The 14,129-nt window shown below is 41.2% G+C and overlaps 1 protein-coding gene across 2 annotated transcripts; it reads right to left on the bottom strand.

Annotated features, from left to right (window-relative positions):
• Positions 1–5,067: 5,067 nt before the first annotated feature.
• Positions 5,068–13,437, bottom strand: ATF3 (activating transcription factor 3). 2 transcript variants are annotated; one of them, XM_030447839.1, is made up of 4 exons: positions 13,350–13,437; positions 8,604–8,847; positions 7,582–7,689; positions 5,068–6,668 (listed from the first exon to the last, which is right to left on the bottom strand). In XM_030447839.1, exons 2-4 carry the CDS (start codon positions 8,841–8,843, stop codon positions 6,471–6,473), a joined length of 546 nt encoding a protein of 181 aa, XP_030303699.1. In that variant the 5' UTR covers positions 8,844–8,847; positions 13,350–13,437; the 3' UTR covers positions 5,068–6,470. The 2 variants fall into 2 exon arrangements, with proteins under 2 accessions (XP_030303699.1, XP_030303700.1); XM_030447840.1 differs by having other exon boundaries at positions 8,604–8,764.
• Between the last annotated feature and the right edge of the window lie 692 nt (positions 13,438–14,129).

Here is a 14,129-nt window from a genome sequence, read left to right as displayed (position 1 = left end):
AAATGCCTATGTATGCATACTTGCTTAAAATTATGCTACCTGCTTAAAACGTAGGAAAGAATCATCAAGAATCCAACCTAAATTTCTAGGGGAAAAGTGAGTATCAAGATCTCACTGGTTTAACCCATGGGTTGCCCACACCTTCAGTGCTGTGTGTAGTTATGGTCCCTCTATTTCCAGTAGTTTAAAATAACAGTTTACCTAAAAAATCTGGCTAATGGGGAATGATCAAGGATGTCAAATGGCTACCCCAAAAAAACGAAATTGACTGGATAGGGTGGGAGTCTTGATTCTGAAACAGAAACAACTCAGCAAAGTATAAAACCATGTGGCATAGAGGAGAGGATGGATAGGTGTTGAGTATTCCAATTCAAGAATGAGGAGCTGTCAAGAATTACAGGGAATAGGGTTGAAAGAAAAGGAACTGTGTTCTTCTAAGTGATGATGGCTCTATGGCACTTGCCACCAAAAGTTACTGCAATTGCTGGTACTGTGGACAAGAAACTGGTCAAATACTTGAGAGAGAAATCTATGGACATTTACTACCTAAAGAAATTATGTTGAGCTTGTGTGACTCATGAGCAGAAAATAGTTGGAGTACGGGAAAGCACACAGAGGAAGTATACTTGCCATGTCCTTATTCTTCTTTGGGCAGCTGCTTTTGATAAGTGCTATGGCAAGAGAACTGGGCCGGGTGGACCTTTGGTCTGAACTGGTGGAGCTGTTTGTTGGGAATGCAGGAAGCTACGTGACATGCTACCCTGAGGAGCTGAATGATACTTGAGCAGCCACTAAATGAGCTACCTCAGATGCCAGCAGCAGCCTGTCCTCTGCTTGCATGCAAAGCTCATCCTCACAGTGGCATCAATTTGCCTGTGCCGAGTTCCTTGCTGTCATCACTGGGATGTTCCCTGTACTAAGTTAGCTTATATAGAAGTATTGCCATACTACACTACTCCTTGCTGCATGGGCATACCCAATGTCTAAGTGGCCATGGTGATGAACCCATTATTTTGGTGGAGTCTGCAAATAAGAAGCTGCTGAATCCTCAAAAGCCAGGGGCGAAAAAAAATCCAACTCTTCAGCTCTTAGTTTTTTTTCTGTTTCCTATTTATTAATTTCATAGGTCTAATACATTTTCTGAATGTCATCTCTAGTACATTTAGTCTGAGGTCTGAAAACCATTAGATTTTTGTTTATTTGGTTGGTTCATGCATCATTGTTGGCAGTAGTGAAAATAAACAGTCAGAGCTGATGCTGTATCAAGAATAGACTCCAGTGTATTCTCTTTTAGCTGTGATGGCTTTGAAGATCTAATAGTGCTTAAAATTAGCAAATAACTATTTTTATCACTAAAGTCAGCAGCCCTGACTCAGATTGTCCACTAAGGAAATGAAGTTTGAGTAATGGGATTTTAAAACAATGTTATCACTCTTCATCTTAAGTACAGTTTAAAGAGTAATAATGTCTGTTATTGAAATTAAAATCCTATATTGGTGTCATTACAAACTAATGAAGAATGTTACTCAGTACTTATGTAAATTAATGTAATTGCATATCCTAATCATGTGATTCTCGGGGTCTCCAGTTGGGGGCACTGGACAGACGTAGAAACAGGACAAGGACCGCCAGGAATGAGCCTCGCACCCAGTCCAGTGTTCGGCTGAAGAGGCGCAGGGAGGAGGAGGTGAGGGAAGAAAACAAATAGACAAAATATAACAAAAAAATCCACACCAAGAAAAATAGATGTAAAGCACAGTTGTCTTTCTCAATGCAGGAAATTTTTATGATGAAGTAAATTTCATTTTCAAAAGTCTCTTGCAACCAACAAACAATTTACTGTTTTATTTTCATTATCCATAAATGGTCTGGCTTCTTTTGCAAAACTAATCAGTGATTTTAAGACCAGCCCTTTAGTAACTTCAAATTATAATGGGCCCAGATAGAAAAGTTATTGTAAATTGGAATTTGTTACCATTCAGTTTTATTAAGTGTTTTCAGCTTGGTATAAATCATTGGTACCTTCCATATTGCTATTTATTCATTTACATCAATAGAAGAGCTAGGAAAAAAATGAAGGTGCTCCTTATAAATGTATAGCGTGAAGCCCAGCATGCTTTAAGGTCTGCATGAGCCTGTATGTACACAGAGTTAGCATCTAAAGCAAGACCTAAGGAGAAGACAATATATTTTTTTTTAAGAAATATCAGTTATGCTTGTAGGATTGTGTCATAGAGAGGTGGTTTCATGGGTTTGTCTCATGACATTTAAAGGAAATAATACAAAGTACCAGTTCAGGAATTTATAACGCTAATCTTGTTGATAAGGTTTCCAAAACAGACCATCCAGATGATTTCTAAATTTACCAAATTAAAAAGTGAATTGGGTATACAAAAGTAAAAGTTGATAGAAGCCATAGGAGAATGTGTATGAAAGAATGAATATACATAAATGCATGTACCAATAAGGAATGTAAGTGTTCAACATTGCCAGGTTTATAGTAACCCAGGTCTTCCTTCCAGCTCATATTTTAAACCAGATTTTGCAATAGTGCAATGGGTTTCCTGGTCCCTGGAGCTCCTGGACTTCTATCTGACCTCTGTATAACAAGTTATCACTGCTTGCAAAGGATTCATAGAATCACAGAATCATAGAATTGGATTGGTTGGAAGGGACCTCAGAGATCATCAAGTCCAACCCTTGAACCACCGCTGCAGTTACCAGACCATGGCACTGAGTGCCACATCCAGTCTCTTTTTAAATATCCCCAGGGATGGAGAACCCACTGCTTCCCTGGGCAGCCCATTCCAATGTCTGATCACCCTCTCGGTAAAGAAATTCTTTCTAATGTCCAACCTAAACCTCCCCCGGCACAACTTGAGACTGTGCCCTCTTGTCTTGCTGAGAGTTGCCTGGGAAAAGAGACCAACCCCCACCCGGCTACATCCTCCTTTCAGGTAGCTGCAGAGAGTGATGAGGTCTCCTCTGAGCCGCCTCTTCTTCAGGCTGAACACCCCCAGCTCCCTCAGCCTCTCCTCATAGGTTCTGTGCTCGAGTCCCTTCACCAGCCTGGTTGCCCTCCTTTGGACCTGCTCCAGGACCTTGATATCCTTCCAAAACTGAGAGTCCCAGAACTGGACACAGTACTTGAGGTGTGAAGTGATTGAAGCCAAAAGTTTTCATCCTGCTGTCAAAACATAGGGATTTGTGTCTGGGTGTAAATACTTCGTTTTGGAAAGGCAGGACAGAACATCTCGTTCACCTTTCCTCATGCTCCTACACAGACACACATGCACACACACACCAAAACACGAACCAAAGCCCCAGTCATGCGATACTTCTTTAGTATCTTCCATGTAACCACAGAGAGCAATCTATAAATATTAAAGCTTCACAGCAGCAAAAGCATTAAACCCATGAAGTAATTGGAAAGCTGAAGTAACTACCAGCTGGTTGGCTGCATGGTTAGAAAAGGTTCAGGTGTTCCAATTGCTAGTGCTTTAATCTAAGCCCTAGGCCATGAATGAGAAATTAGCCTGGAATTCGTATCAACCTTTTAATAACAAAACTTCATTTATATCTTGACAAGCAGTGCACTGTACCAGTTTCATTTTGTAAGACACTGTTGCAAACCTATAAAATTAGTTTGACTTTTAATATCTCCATGTTGTCTTAAGAAAATGAAGTTGTTCCTGGATCTTGGAACTTAAAATGAACTAAATGACACATGAATAAATATATATTAATTATTTTTTATTAAAGTATCAAAACAAACTTGAAAATAGAAAACAAACTGCTTTTAATGCATTTTAAAGGTTCTCCTGAATGAAGTATACCTTTACAAAATTCATGCAACATATTGCTTCTGTTTAGCAGTTCTAAACACCTTTTTCTTTCTGGGCACAGCTGAATGAACTCGAGTACCATAATTTCTAGAGTAGCGTGCTGGAGCACGCATGCACACACACAGACAGACAAGCAGTAGGAAGCCACTATGACTGCACATACAAAGAAATAAAAATAGATTATCTTCTTGACAATAGTAGTGGTACCATATTAACATTTGGCATGCTAAGTAAATAACATAAGCAACAAAAGCATGACGCCTGCGTCACCAGTGATACGGTTAAGAGCAACCATACAAATTCCATAAAGGAGACACATTAATTCTGTCATTTAGATTCTAGTCTCTGTTGTAACACTTTATAACAGTATAGGAAGCAAACGGATTTGTCTGCTGGTATTTGATGTGCAAAGGGCAAAGCCGAGGTGACCCATCCTGGGATGCTGCCTCGGATTTGTATTCCCACATTGCAGAAGTCAAATACCATTGAACATTGTTTGACAAGTGTATGGTAACACACGTCATGTGTATCCATTACCTGACAAACAGCTGGCCCAATTCCCTATGGAACTTGCCCTCTAAGCCAGGGAAGTCCCAGCAGAGGCTACAAACTCTGCTGACAGGCCTTGGATACAACTCTTTAATGGCAGTTCCTCCCAACATATAGAAAGACAAGGGATTCTCAGGACAGAATAGGACCTTGTATGTCATCTTTGTAATACATTCACTTTTCAGATACATGAAGCACATATCTTTAAAACATGATATAGGACATTACAATATATCCAGATCTTAGGAAAATGTACTAAGAAGTTCTGTTGCAGAATATAATGATCATATAAGGATCAGGTATGATATCTGATAGACTTGTCTGGGACTTGTAGGGTAAGAAGCTTATGGCTGAGGTATCTTAAGGTTTAGCCTTTAGAACAAAAAGACAATATCAACACTGGTGTAAAATATTATGCACTATAAGCTCTGTTCTTACTGTCTGCTTCATTTAAATTGTGACATTGAACAGCTAGACACCACTGACTGAGGTACAGAATTTTGGAAGATATAATCTCTGCACCCAGTCATTCAAGGTACTTGGTGCCTCATCTGTGGAAAAGATGAAGGACAAGTGCTTTAGTTCTGGTGTCTAAAATACAACTGGTGAAGTTTAGGAATATATAATATTAAACACCAAGAGATAAAAGTAAAAAGACAGCACAACACTTGTGTTTTCAGTTTTATCTTGCTTGCAGTGTTTATTAACTCTAGTCATTATGATATTAGTGATAAATAAGGATATTTTCTTTTACAAAAAAACTGTAAGGATATATTTTATAGGATTAAACAGTCTGAGAATTTCACAGAAACATCAGAATTTAAACACTCATAGCTCCAATTGTCTTGTCCAGCAGCTCTTCTACCAATTCAAAAACATCTAAAGTTAGTATTTAATAAAAAATAAAACCAACTATTGATTACATCAAAACTTTCTTCCTTTAGATTCTAAGTAACACTTCTGCCTGACTGTAGGTGCCACTCAAATGTAATATAAGAGTAGCTGAAATCATATTTTTTCACTCTGAGACACTTGGTAAAAGGAAGTAGTCCTGATCAGAATGGAGAAAGCTTTGTCAAGCTCTTATGCCCATAAGAGCCATCTGCATAAGCAGACCCACTGAAGTCCATGGAATCTCTTCCATGGTTAAACAGCTGAGGGTTAATAGCATAAGTTAAGGCTTTTAGGGTTAGATCCTAGAGGAATCTTTTTTAAAAACTGTTCATGATTCAAGAACCTGGAGTTCTTTAATTGGGCAAACCCCCTATCAATATCCCTCTGTAGTCAGTCTCCTCTTTCCAGTGGGTCCAATTCACTGAGTCACCAAGTGGTGGTACAAGCTGCTCTTCACCAGTTCAAGGGAAAAACAGTAGTCCCCAAAGGATAGTAGGTGGGGTTCCATAAATACAAACTTAGCTACATGAGCATTTTACAAGAAACATTTCTTTGTCGCACCTACCAGGCTTTTCAAATATAGTCTCTGAGATGAGTCATAGTGAAAACCCACACAAGTGTTGTGAAAAAAACTATGACAAAGCTTAGTTGGAACTAGATTTTTTGTGTGTGTTTGTGTGTGTCTGTATTAGGTTAGAACGCAACATTATGGATCAGTACATTCTGCCAGAAACTCCCCCTGGAAACTTCAAAACTTTAAAAATACTCTCAGTCTGCTTTCCCTACCAGCAACACGAAAAAGTAGTGTCCCTCCAGCATGGCTGTCTGTACCATGTGCATCATGGAAAGTCATAGTGTTCTAGCACAAACGTTGTGAGTGCAGATACTGTATACTAGCAGAGAGCTAAAACTTCTGAAGCTGTTGTCTGTAGCTCCTAGGAACAGCAAGTATGAGAGGTGCAAAACCTATGTTTGAGGCAGAAGACTCTTCAATTTGATTGAGACCAGATCTTCCAAGAAAAAGATTCACTGTCAAGCCAAAACGATCCTTTCTGCTTAAGAAAGCAATCTGCCCTTCCTAAAGGTTCTTGACTAATAGAATCCTACACGTTATGTCATGTCCTTCGTGGATTCTGGTAGTTGTTATAAACATTATAAATACTTCCACATTCGCCATATCACTTAACCTTGTAACGTGCCTTCTTTGATCTGTTGAATAAAAAGATTCCTCTCATCTTCAGGTGTCCTTCCGTTTTGTGCCCGAACTATACAAGTGGGCCTGTGAAGATTTAGCATGTATATCAAATGCTGCTTCTCATTCTTTAGCTCTTCAATCTGGGCTTTTAATTCTGCATTGATAGTTTCCAGCTTTTCTGATTCCTAGTCACAAAGGACAGACACAACTATTAAACTATTTCAAATAGTTAATTGGAAAGTTTTTCTAAGCAAGGTTGCAGTCTCTTATTGGTGGAAGAGCATATGGCTAGCTGAGAAACAATCTGTATGGTCTTATTGTGCTAATGGTGGAACTATACATACCCTAGTTGAAAATAGTCTTAGAAAAGAATAAATCACTTTCTGAACTGAATGTAACAAGTTAAAAAAATCAGATTTGTATTGATTTACAAGAGCAGGCATTCAAAGCACTGCAGCTACCTTCTGCAAAATTATTCTGAACTTTTTGGGTCTAACATTTACCCCAAAATATCTATACTTCTTATTAACTCTCTAGAACATCATATCACATATCTGTAACCCCTGTTAAGCTAACAAAGTAAGGATGTGGCTTTTTTTCCTCCCACCCCTGCACATGGGAACAAAGACAGGCCTGATGCTGCTGCAATATGGTTTAGTATTGTGGCAGAGCCGGTGAAAATACTACTGGGATCTTAAAAGAGGGACTTTAGGACTAAGTTCCTATGCCCCTCATTTTATAAAGAAAGTGGATATTACTTGTTAGTGTTTTTAGGCTCTTTAACTCCATAATCAGTATTATATGAAATGAGAATTTACTCCTCTTTATGTTCAGTGTATGCATTCATATTGCCATAGGCAAGATCGGTCACTGAAATATTAATCTCTTTTTAACCCCTACCATTCTTTCACTTTTCTAGTTGCAACCAGGTTTTATTTAATGTATATGGAATGTTCATTTTTTGGTAACTAATGTTTTGATTCGTTTACAGGATTTTGGTTGAACTCTTTCTGTATTTCCTACTATGAGCGCCCCTGAGCTGCCTGTTGAGATCCTGGCAGGATGACAGATTAAGAACAATTCATGCCAGTCACTTACTTTCTGCAAACATTCTGTTTTTTCCTTCTTTTTGTTTCGGCATTTTGCAGCAGCAATTTTGTTCCTTTCCCTTCTTCGCTTTTTTCTTTCATCTTCTTCAGGAGAAAACTATCCCATAAAAACAGATACACAAAATTCATAAGATATTGAAAATACTTGACCTATACTTTGATAACTTCTGCATTTTTAAAGCAATGTGGATAGTGTTTTCAGTGATCACATCGCGAGCTACATAAGGATGTGATTGTGACCTTGCCTGCCATACAGTAAAATGGTAGTAACTCCATTGGAATATTCTGTCAATGAAAACACACCTGGAGTTTGCATGGATGTAATCCATGTGCTGGATCTTTTTAAATCAATGGTACTCAGAAAACTGGTCTCCCACACCTTCATTTCTTTTCCACTTCTCAAGGAGGAAAAGAAGCAAGGGCATGGGGAGCAGACCAGAGGCTGTGGCATGAATGAAGCCCTGAGAGTGCAGCAAGCTAAAGGCAGCACATAAAAGGGGATATTGACACACTTCTTCAAGCTTTGTTTTGTTTTCTGTGAAGGCTCAGACCCAGGTGTAGCTGTTTCCTTAACTTAAGCTATTTCTTTTCTTTACAAGAGGACTGTTTCCCACAGAGACTCTTAAAGTAAAAACCTAGTGTGGACATAGCATGGTTATGTCTACCTCAGCATAGTCCACATGGCTCCTGCTGCACTGTCCACACCGAATTAAAGCCTCTGAGCTACTCAAAGTTTGCCATAAGTAGACAGGGAAAGCAGATTAGCACTTGCTGTAGTATCTGTAAAATACTGTCCTTAGTTTATAATCAAAGATAAAATACCCAAGTAAAGGCCTCAGTTGAAATGAGAAATACCAGAGGGCTTCCCAGGAGCACCTAACAGAAAGCCAAGTAGCAAGCTTAATAGGATCAAGTATAGTGGAGTCACTTGTCTGACATATTATTGGTCTTGTGGTGAAGTTTTATTAGAGAATTAATCATTCACACTGAAATGCTGTTTAAAAATCATACCTCTGTTTTCATGATTGATGTTTCAATTGGCCTTTCAGAGACTGTCACTGTGTCCAATGTAGAAGACATCCTGTGGTACTGACGCTTATTCTGAATGGCAAACCTCAGTTCCTCTTTCACCAGTGGGGTTAAATTTGTGAAATCATCAAACCCCAGTGACCCTGCAGGGGACAAAGTGGGAACAATTGCGGAGGCGCTGACTTCTAATGCAGATACCTGGCCTGAGTGTTGGACCATCATTTTGCTGAAAGGTAAAAAGAGATAAGAAAAAACCTTTCAACGACTTGAGAAAAGTAAATATCTCTCAGAGGTATCTTCAATAATGCAAAATAATACTCTATTTCTTGCATTGCTTCAGTCCATAGTCTTCATCTACACCGATCTCACTAGAGTCAGGCAGTTAAGAATGTGGTCACTAGGAAAAGCTTCTACTTCATATTAACTTCAAGATGTTTAAAAATAATTCTAGTATTAGCACATCACAAAATATCTAGGCCTTTCTGAAACTTAATATGGAAAATGATGTCTATATGTATGTATAAATCAAAGTTTTAAACTGGCAATGGCTCACAAAGAGAACTGAGTGAATAGGAAGAGAAAAACAGTAAGAAACAAAAATCAGAAAGCAAAGAAGTATTATTATTATTATTATTATTAAAATCATAGAGTGAGTTTAAGAGTATCTCCATCCTCGGATCTATACCACCACAGATTGCATCTCCAAATGGGCAGAGCGTACCTTGATCTCAGCTACATTTTAGGCACAGCTCAGAGTTCTCCTAGAAGCTGAAATCTGCTAAGCAAGATAGAATCTGATGCAAAATGATCATGCTCAATTTTACACAAAGTTTTATATCTGGTTATAAATTAATGAAAAATCATTAATAAGAGCTGGTACAAAGCTAAAAGTTCATATGTGTTCTGGGGCTTCAAAGGACAGGCTGAGCTGAGGGACTGAGTAATGAAAAACGTGAAGCCTTTTGTTTCATTCTTTTTGCTCTTGTAAAATCTGAAACTATCCTCATGTGTCCTCAACTAAGAGGTTTGAAATTCTTAAATATTTATGGTCAGATGTCCTGCTGATATGAAACAGTGTGACTGAAGAGACTTCAGGGGAATTATGCAAATTGATACCCATGGAGGAGCCTCATTTCTAGTTTTCCTAAGAAAACGAACCTACTCAACAGTGCTCTCTACTTTCCTCTTTTTAGTAATTCTTATTAATTTTTTAGTCAGTTTGGGAGGGAGAGAGGCCCCTGTGTGCTTTGAGAAAGCTGGTGACCCCATGGAGGGAGTAAAGAGGCAAATCTCAGCAGTCAGCCACCCTAACACCATGGGCAATCCAGCCAGCCAGTGCATGCAGCTCTGCACGACACAATCCAACTCTCACCCAGAGATGAGAGGTCTAGAAGAAAGCTGAGTGTATTTTGTGAGTGGCCCAGGGGACAAAAAAGTGCAAATCCAAAGTGTAAGACTCTATTGCTTCCCCTAGTCATAAAATGCTGTGTTAAATTGGGTTTTACCATGTTGGTTTCTCAGCTTTCTTTGGTGTGTAGAGTTTGGGAGTTTTTTTAATAGCAGTACATGTAATTATGTGTTCTCTACTCTGGATTAGAAGTGTAATAATTATAGTGAAGTCAATTGTAATTAACTTAGTGCAGGTAAGCAACTAGTTGCCTCAGGGTAGCAGTGTGGATAAGTTAAATTTTCATATGGTCAACCCAGACATGATTAGTTCCCTGTATGCTACTTCTGTAACCCAGCAAGAAATGTTTGGGGTCATGTGCCTTGACAAGAAGACAGATTTTGCTGAGAGATATCTAAAAATATACTGTAAATCCACACTGGTTCAGTTGAGAGTAGAATCTGTTTCATCCCTAAGTGAGGTAAGTATAAAAATGTGAGGACAGTGAATTGTCATTTGGTAGAAAATGTCATTTCCAGCCACAGAACCTTCCTCACTTCTTCCTCAACCAGTAACCACAGAAAAGCTGAAGATTTCCAAAAGTCTGAGGGTGAAATCCTGAATCCAGTGAAATCAGAAGGACTTTTTCTGTTGACCTCGATGGGGCCGGGGTTTTTCACCCATGGTTATTAAATATGAGGAAATTATTTGGAACAATTTGTTATTCAGAAAGACCTTGGGAAATTTATGTAATTCTTTTCAGAAAGCCCCTGCTCATGAGTCACATTCAAAGTACTGACACGGTTTAATCCTATAATCTCAGAAAGCTAGCAGTTACTCTTTTCCAACAAGTCAGAAACAGCCCTATAATTTCCAGCTAAAGTTCCCTCAGCATTATTTATCATTTATCAACACTCAACCATTCAAATCATTTGAACAGTCTAATTCCAGACAACACTGAACCCCTCAGGGTTGTCAGAAATCTTGTCTATTTTCACTGAATGTCAGTCTCCTTGGTTCCCAGCAATGGCTTTATTCAGTGAATGTAATTCTGTGTAATGCAATCAAACCAGGCATCTTAAATTAACAGTAAAACTCTTTCTCCAGCCTACAAAATAATTGGGCTAATAATTTTCCAGCACTGGTGATTTATTCAATTATTTTTCAGTCTGGGCAAACTTTTAGATGAGGTCAGCACCAGAACCAGAAGAAACCAAGAATGTTCGTGTTTTAGTAATGTGTCTGAGAAATTGTGTTAAACGAGCAACAGTGAAAACCTATTCTGATGTCCTCAGGTACTCTCATCTGTCATTCATTAGTATAAAAAAAAAAAAAAGACTGGGAAGATGCCCACAGGGAGAGGAAGCACAGAGGGAGAAGTGTCCTTGACTACAGAAACTTGCTGCTGTCCTGCCTGAGTAGCTTACTGACCTTCCAGACATCCTGAAAGGCATCTCTGTTTATTCAGACTTTAGGGAAGTGAGGGCCTACGAAGGGGCTGAGGCTTGTGTAAGGATTTCTGCTGTAAGCAGAGTCCTATTTTGCAGAGCTATTTGCCACTAGTTTGCTTTCCTGAGGCTCTTTCTTAGGGCAGGGCTCCTGGACAGTGCCTCGGAGGATAAAATTCCAGTTTACCACCAAGATCATTATGAGCCACCAGGAAAGAAATTGAAATAATCAGCCTTGTATTGAGTGCACTCAGCTGGATATATTCCTTTTTCATAACAAGGTAGATATTTTCCAATTTCTGAGGAACAAACATGCTTCTAGAAATGGTTTACAGGAATGAAAATTAGATCTTGTTTCTGAAAATAATGCAACAGGTTGACCTTCCCTTTTCCCCAATTTATGTACAAAACTGTACTTATACCTCTCTGTCTAAAAGCCATCAAGAGCATTGGCTTCCTTTCTCTGGGTTTGTAGAGGCTGGGAAAACAGTAGGAATAAGAATATTAAGCCTTAAAGTGTGGTTACATCTGGGACTTCATGGTCTCTGTTTACTGTGTTAGACCATGCACATGCATCTCAGCTGCAGGCTGGTTTCAGTCCTTCTGAAGTTACTGACTTTGAAGGTGCTGAACATTCCCAGACCTGACTGGAAAGGCATAGCTTGTTACCAGGGAGTTAATGCTTCATTACTTTAGTTTTGGAATTCTTCAGAGAGAACAGCTTTTCTGTTAATGATATCCTCTCAGTTCAGGTAGATTCAAAGAACTTTATTCATTTGTTCTCCACCTACTTTTTGTCTTTCTTTTGCTGATGATTTCTTCCATCTACAGTGAACATTTACATCTCATCTGCCAATATTTTAATTTCAGGACGTACTTCCTAACTGTGCATATGAGGGCATTCCTCTTTGAAAGTAGTCCTTTTTAGTGTTAATATTAGTTTTGCCTTTTCTGATTAGCTGCAGAGTGCTGACTGTGCCTCTTGGTTTTATTTCTTCATGTGAATTCCTTCTCCTCTGGTGCTGATGCAATAAACCCCGGTAACCATTGAGGTTAATTTTAAACAGCATTAAGAGCAATTACAGTTCACAACCTCTGTGCACGCTGGTTGACCTTAAGCTTTCTGACATCCCACATCGTTCCCTAACCCCTGTTCTTCTGCCTCCAGCGTCTCAAATGCCGTTCCGAGGAGGAAAACTGATTTCCACCAGGAAACTCGTTCTCTGAAACAAGTTTTGCTGTTGTGTGACGCCTGATTTGATTAGGCAACAGTTCAGCAACCGATCGTTTTCATGTCAAGACACGGGGGCAGAAGGAAAAGTGAATGTCCCTGGCTCACGCACCGCGTCCCCGCGCATTTTCTGTGCACATGATAGACACACGCACGGCACCGGGAGGTTACTAATGCCCTGGCCAGCCCCACTACAGCTCCTCAGCCTCTGCCGACCCGCCGGGGTGGCTCTGCCGACCCGCCGCGCTCCCGCATCCCCGGGGCCGCTCCCGGGGCCGCCGCCGTCCCGCCACCGCGGCCGCCACCGCGCGGTGCCGAGCGGCGCAGCAGGCCCGGGGAGCGCCGGGGCTCGGCGGGCTCCCTCCTGGCCTTGGGAAGCTCTCCCGGGCAGGGGCTTCCCCTCAGATGGCAGCGCCGGGAAGGAGCCGCTGGCGCGGGGGACGGAGGTGCCGGGACGGGACGGGGGGCTTTTCCCCACGGCTGACGGGAGGCGGCGGCACCGCTTGGTGCGCTTGGCTCCGGCGGCGAAACTTTTCCTCTCCGGGGCCCGCCGAGCCCGCGGCGGGCATCGCTCCGCGGCGGGACGGCATCCCTCGGAGTTCAGCCTCCCCGGAGCCGCCGGCACGGAGAGTCTCAGCGTCTCCCCTCCCACTTCCACCTACCTTCCCGCTGCTTTCCCGGCCGAAGGAAAGGGGCTCCGCACCCACCCCGCTGCGCTGCCGCACCGCTGGCCGAACCCTCTTCTAGGCTGCCTCCTTCTCCTCCGGGAGAGCAGCTCTCGCCGCTCCCCGCTCCTCTGCCTCTCGCTTCGGTTGCATCACCTCCCTTATATAGCCGAGCTGGTATTTACTCTGGCGGCGAGTCTCGGGCTGATGTCATGCTATTAATAGCCTCCCCGAAAGAGAGGGAGGAGGGAAGCGCAGCCCGTGGCGGTGATGCAAGGCTTCCCCGCCGAGGCGGCGCGGAGCGGCGCGGAGCGCTCCGCTCCCAGGCGGCATCGCAGGACCCCCACGGAGCAGCATCCCTCGGCACCGGGCAGATTCTCTCCTCGCACCTTCTTTCCCTCCACAACCACCACCCTTCTTTTTTTAATTTTTCTTTTCCTTTTTTTTTTCCTTCTTTTTTTTTTTTTTTTTTTTTTTTCCTCTCTCTCTTTAATTAAAGCTCCGGAGGAGGTTCTTTCTCCGGGCCGTTTTGCTGCTGAGAGTAAATCTAACTCCTCACGGGGAGGAGAAGAGGAAAGGAGATAGTGTAGTTTTCGAAAGTACCGAAAATTGTAACCTTATTCTACCGAACGTAATTGTTTAACTCTCTCCCTCTTCTCACCACCCCTCCCCCCCTTCTGCTTAAAATGACAGATAAATGTTCAATTTAGGGTTCATTTAAAAGATAGAAAGATAAAAATAACTAATGGGGGGTTGCTTGTGGTGGGGTTGGGTTGT

Source organism: Calypte anna, chromosome 3 (assembly GCF_003957555.1).
Source record: "Calypte anna isolate BGI_N300 chromosome 3, bCalAnn1_v1.p, whole genome shotgun sequence".
NCBI lineage: Eukaryota > Metazoa > Chordata > Aves > Apodiformes > Trochilidae > Calypte > Calypte anna.
The sequence above is the reverse complement of the archived record's forward strand: the minus strand, read 5'-3'. Positions and strand labels throughout refer to the sequence as shown.

Coding starts and splice junctions, on each gene's coding strand:
- ATF3 (XM_030447839.1), bottom strand. CDS start 8,843: ATGATGGTCCAACACTCAGGCCAGGTATCTGCATTAGAAGTCAGCGCC. Junction 7,690..8,603: donor CATCAATCATGAAAACAGAG/GTATGATTTTTA, acceptor TTTATGGGATAG/TTTTCTCCTGAAGAAGATGA. Junction 6,669..7,581: donor AAACAGAATGTTTGCAGAAA/GTAAGTGACTGG, acceptor CTTTGTGACTAG/GAATCAGAAAAGCTGGAAAC.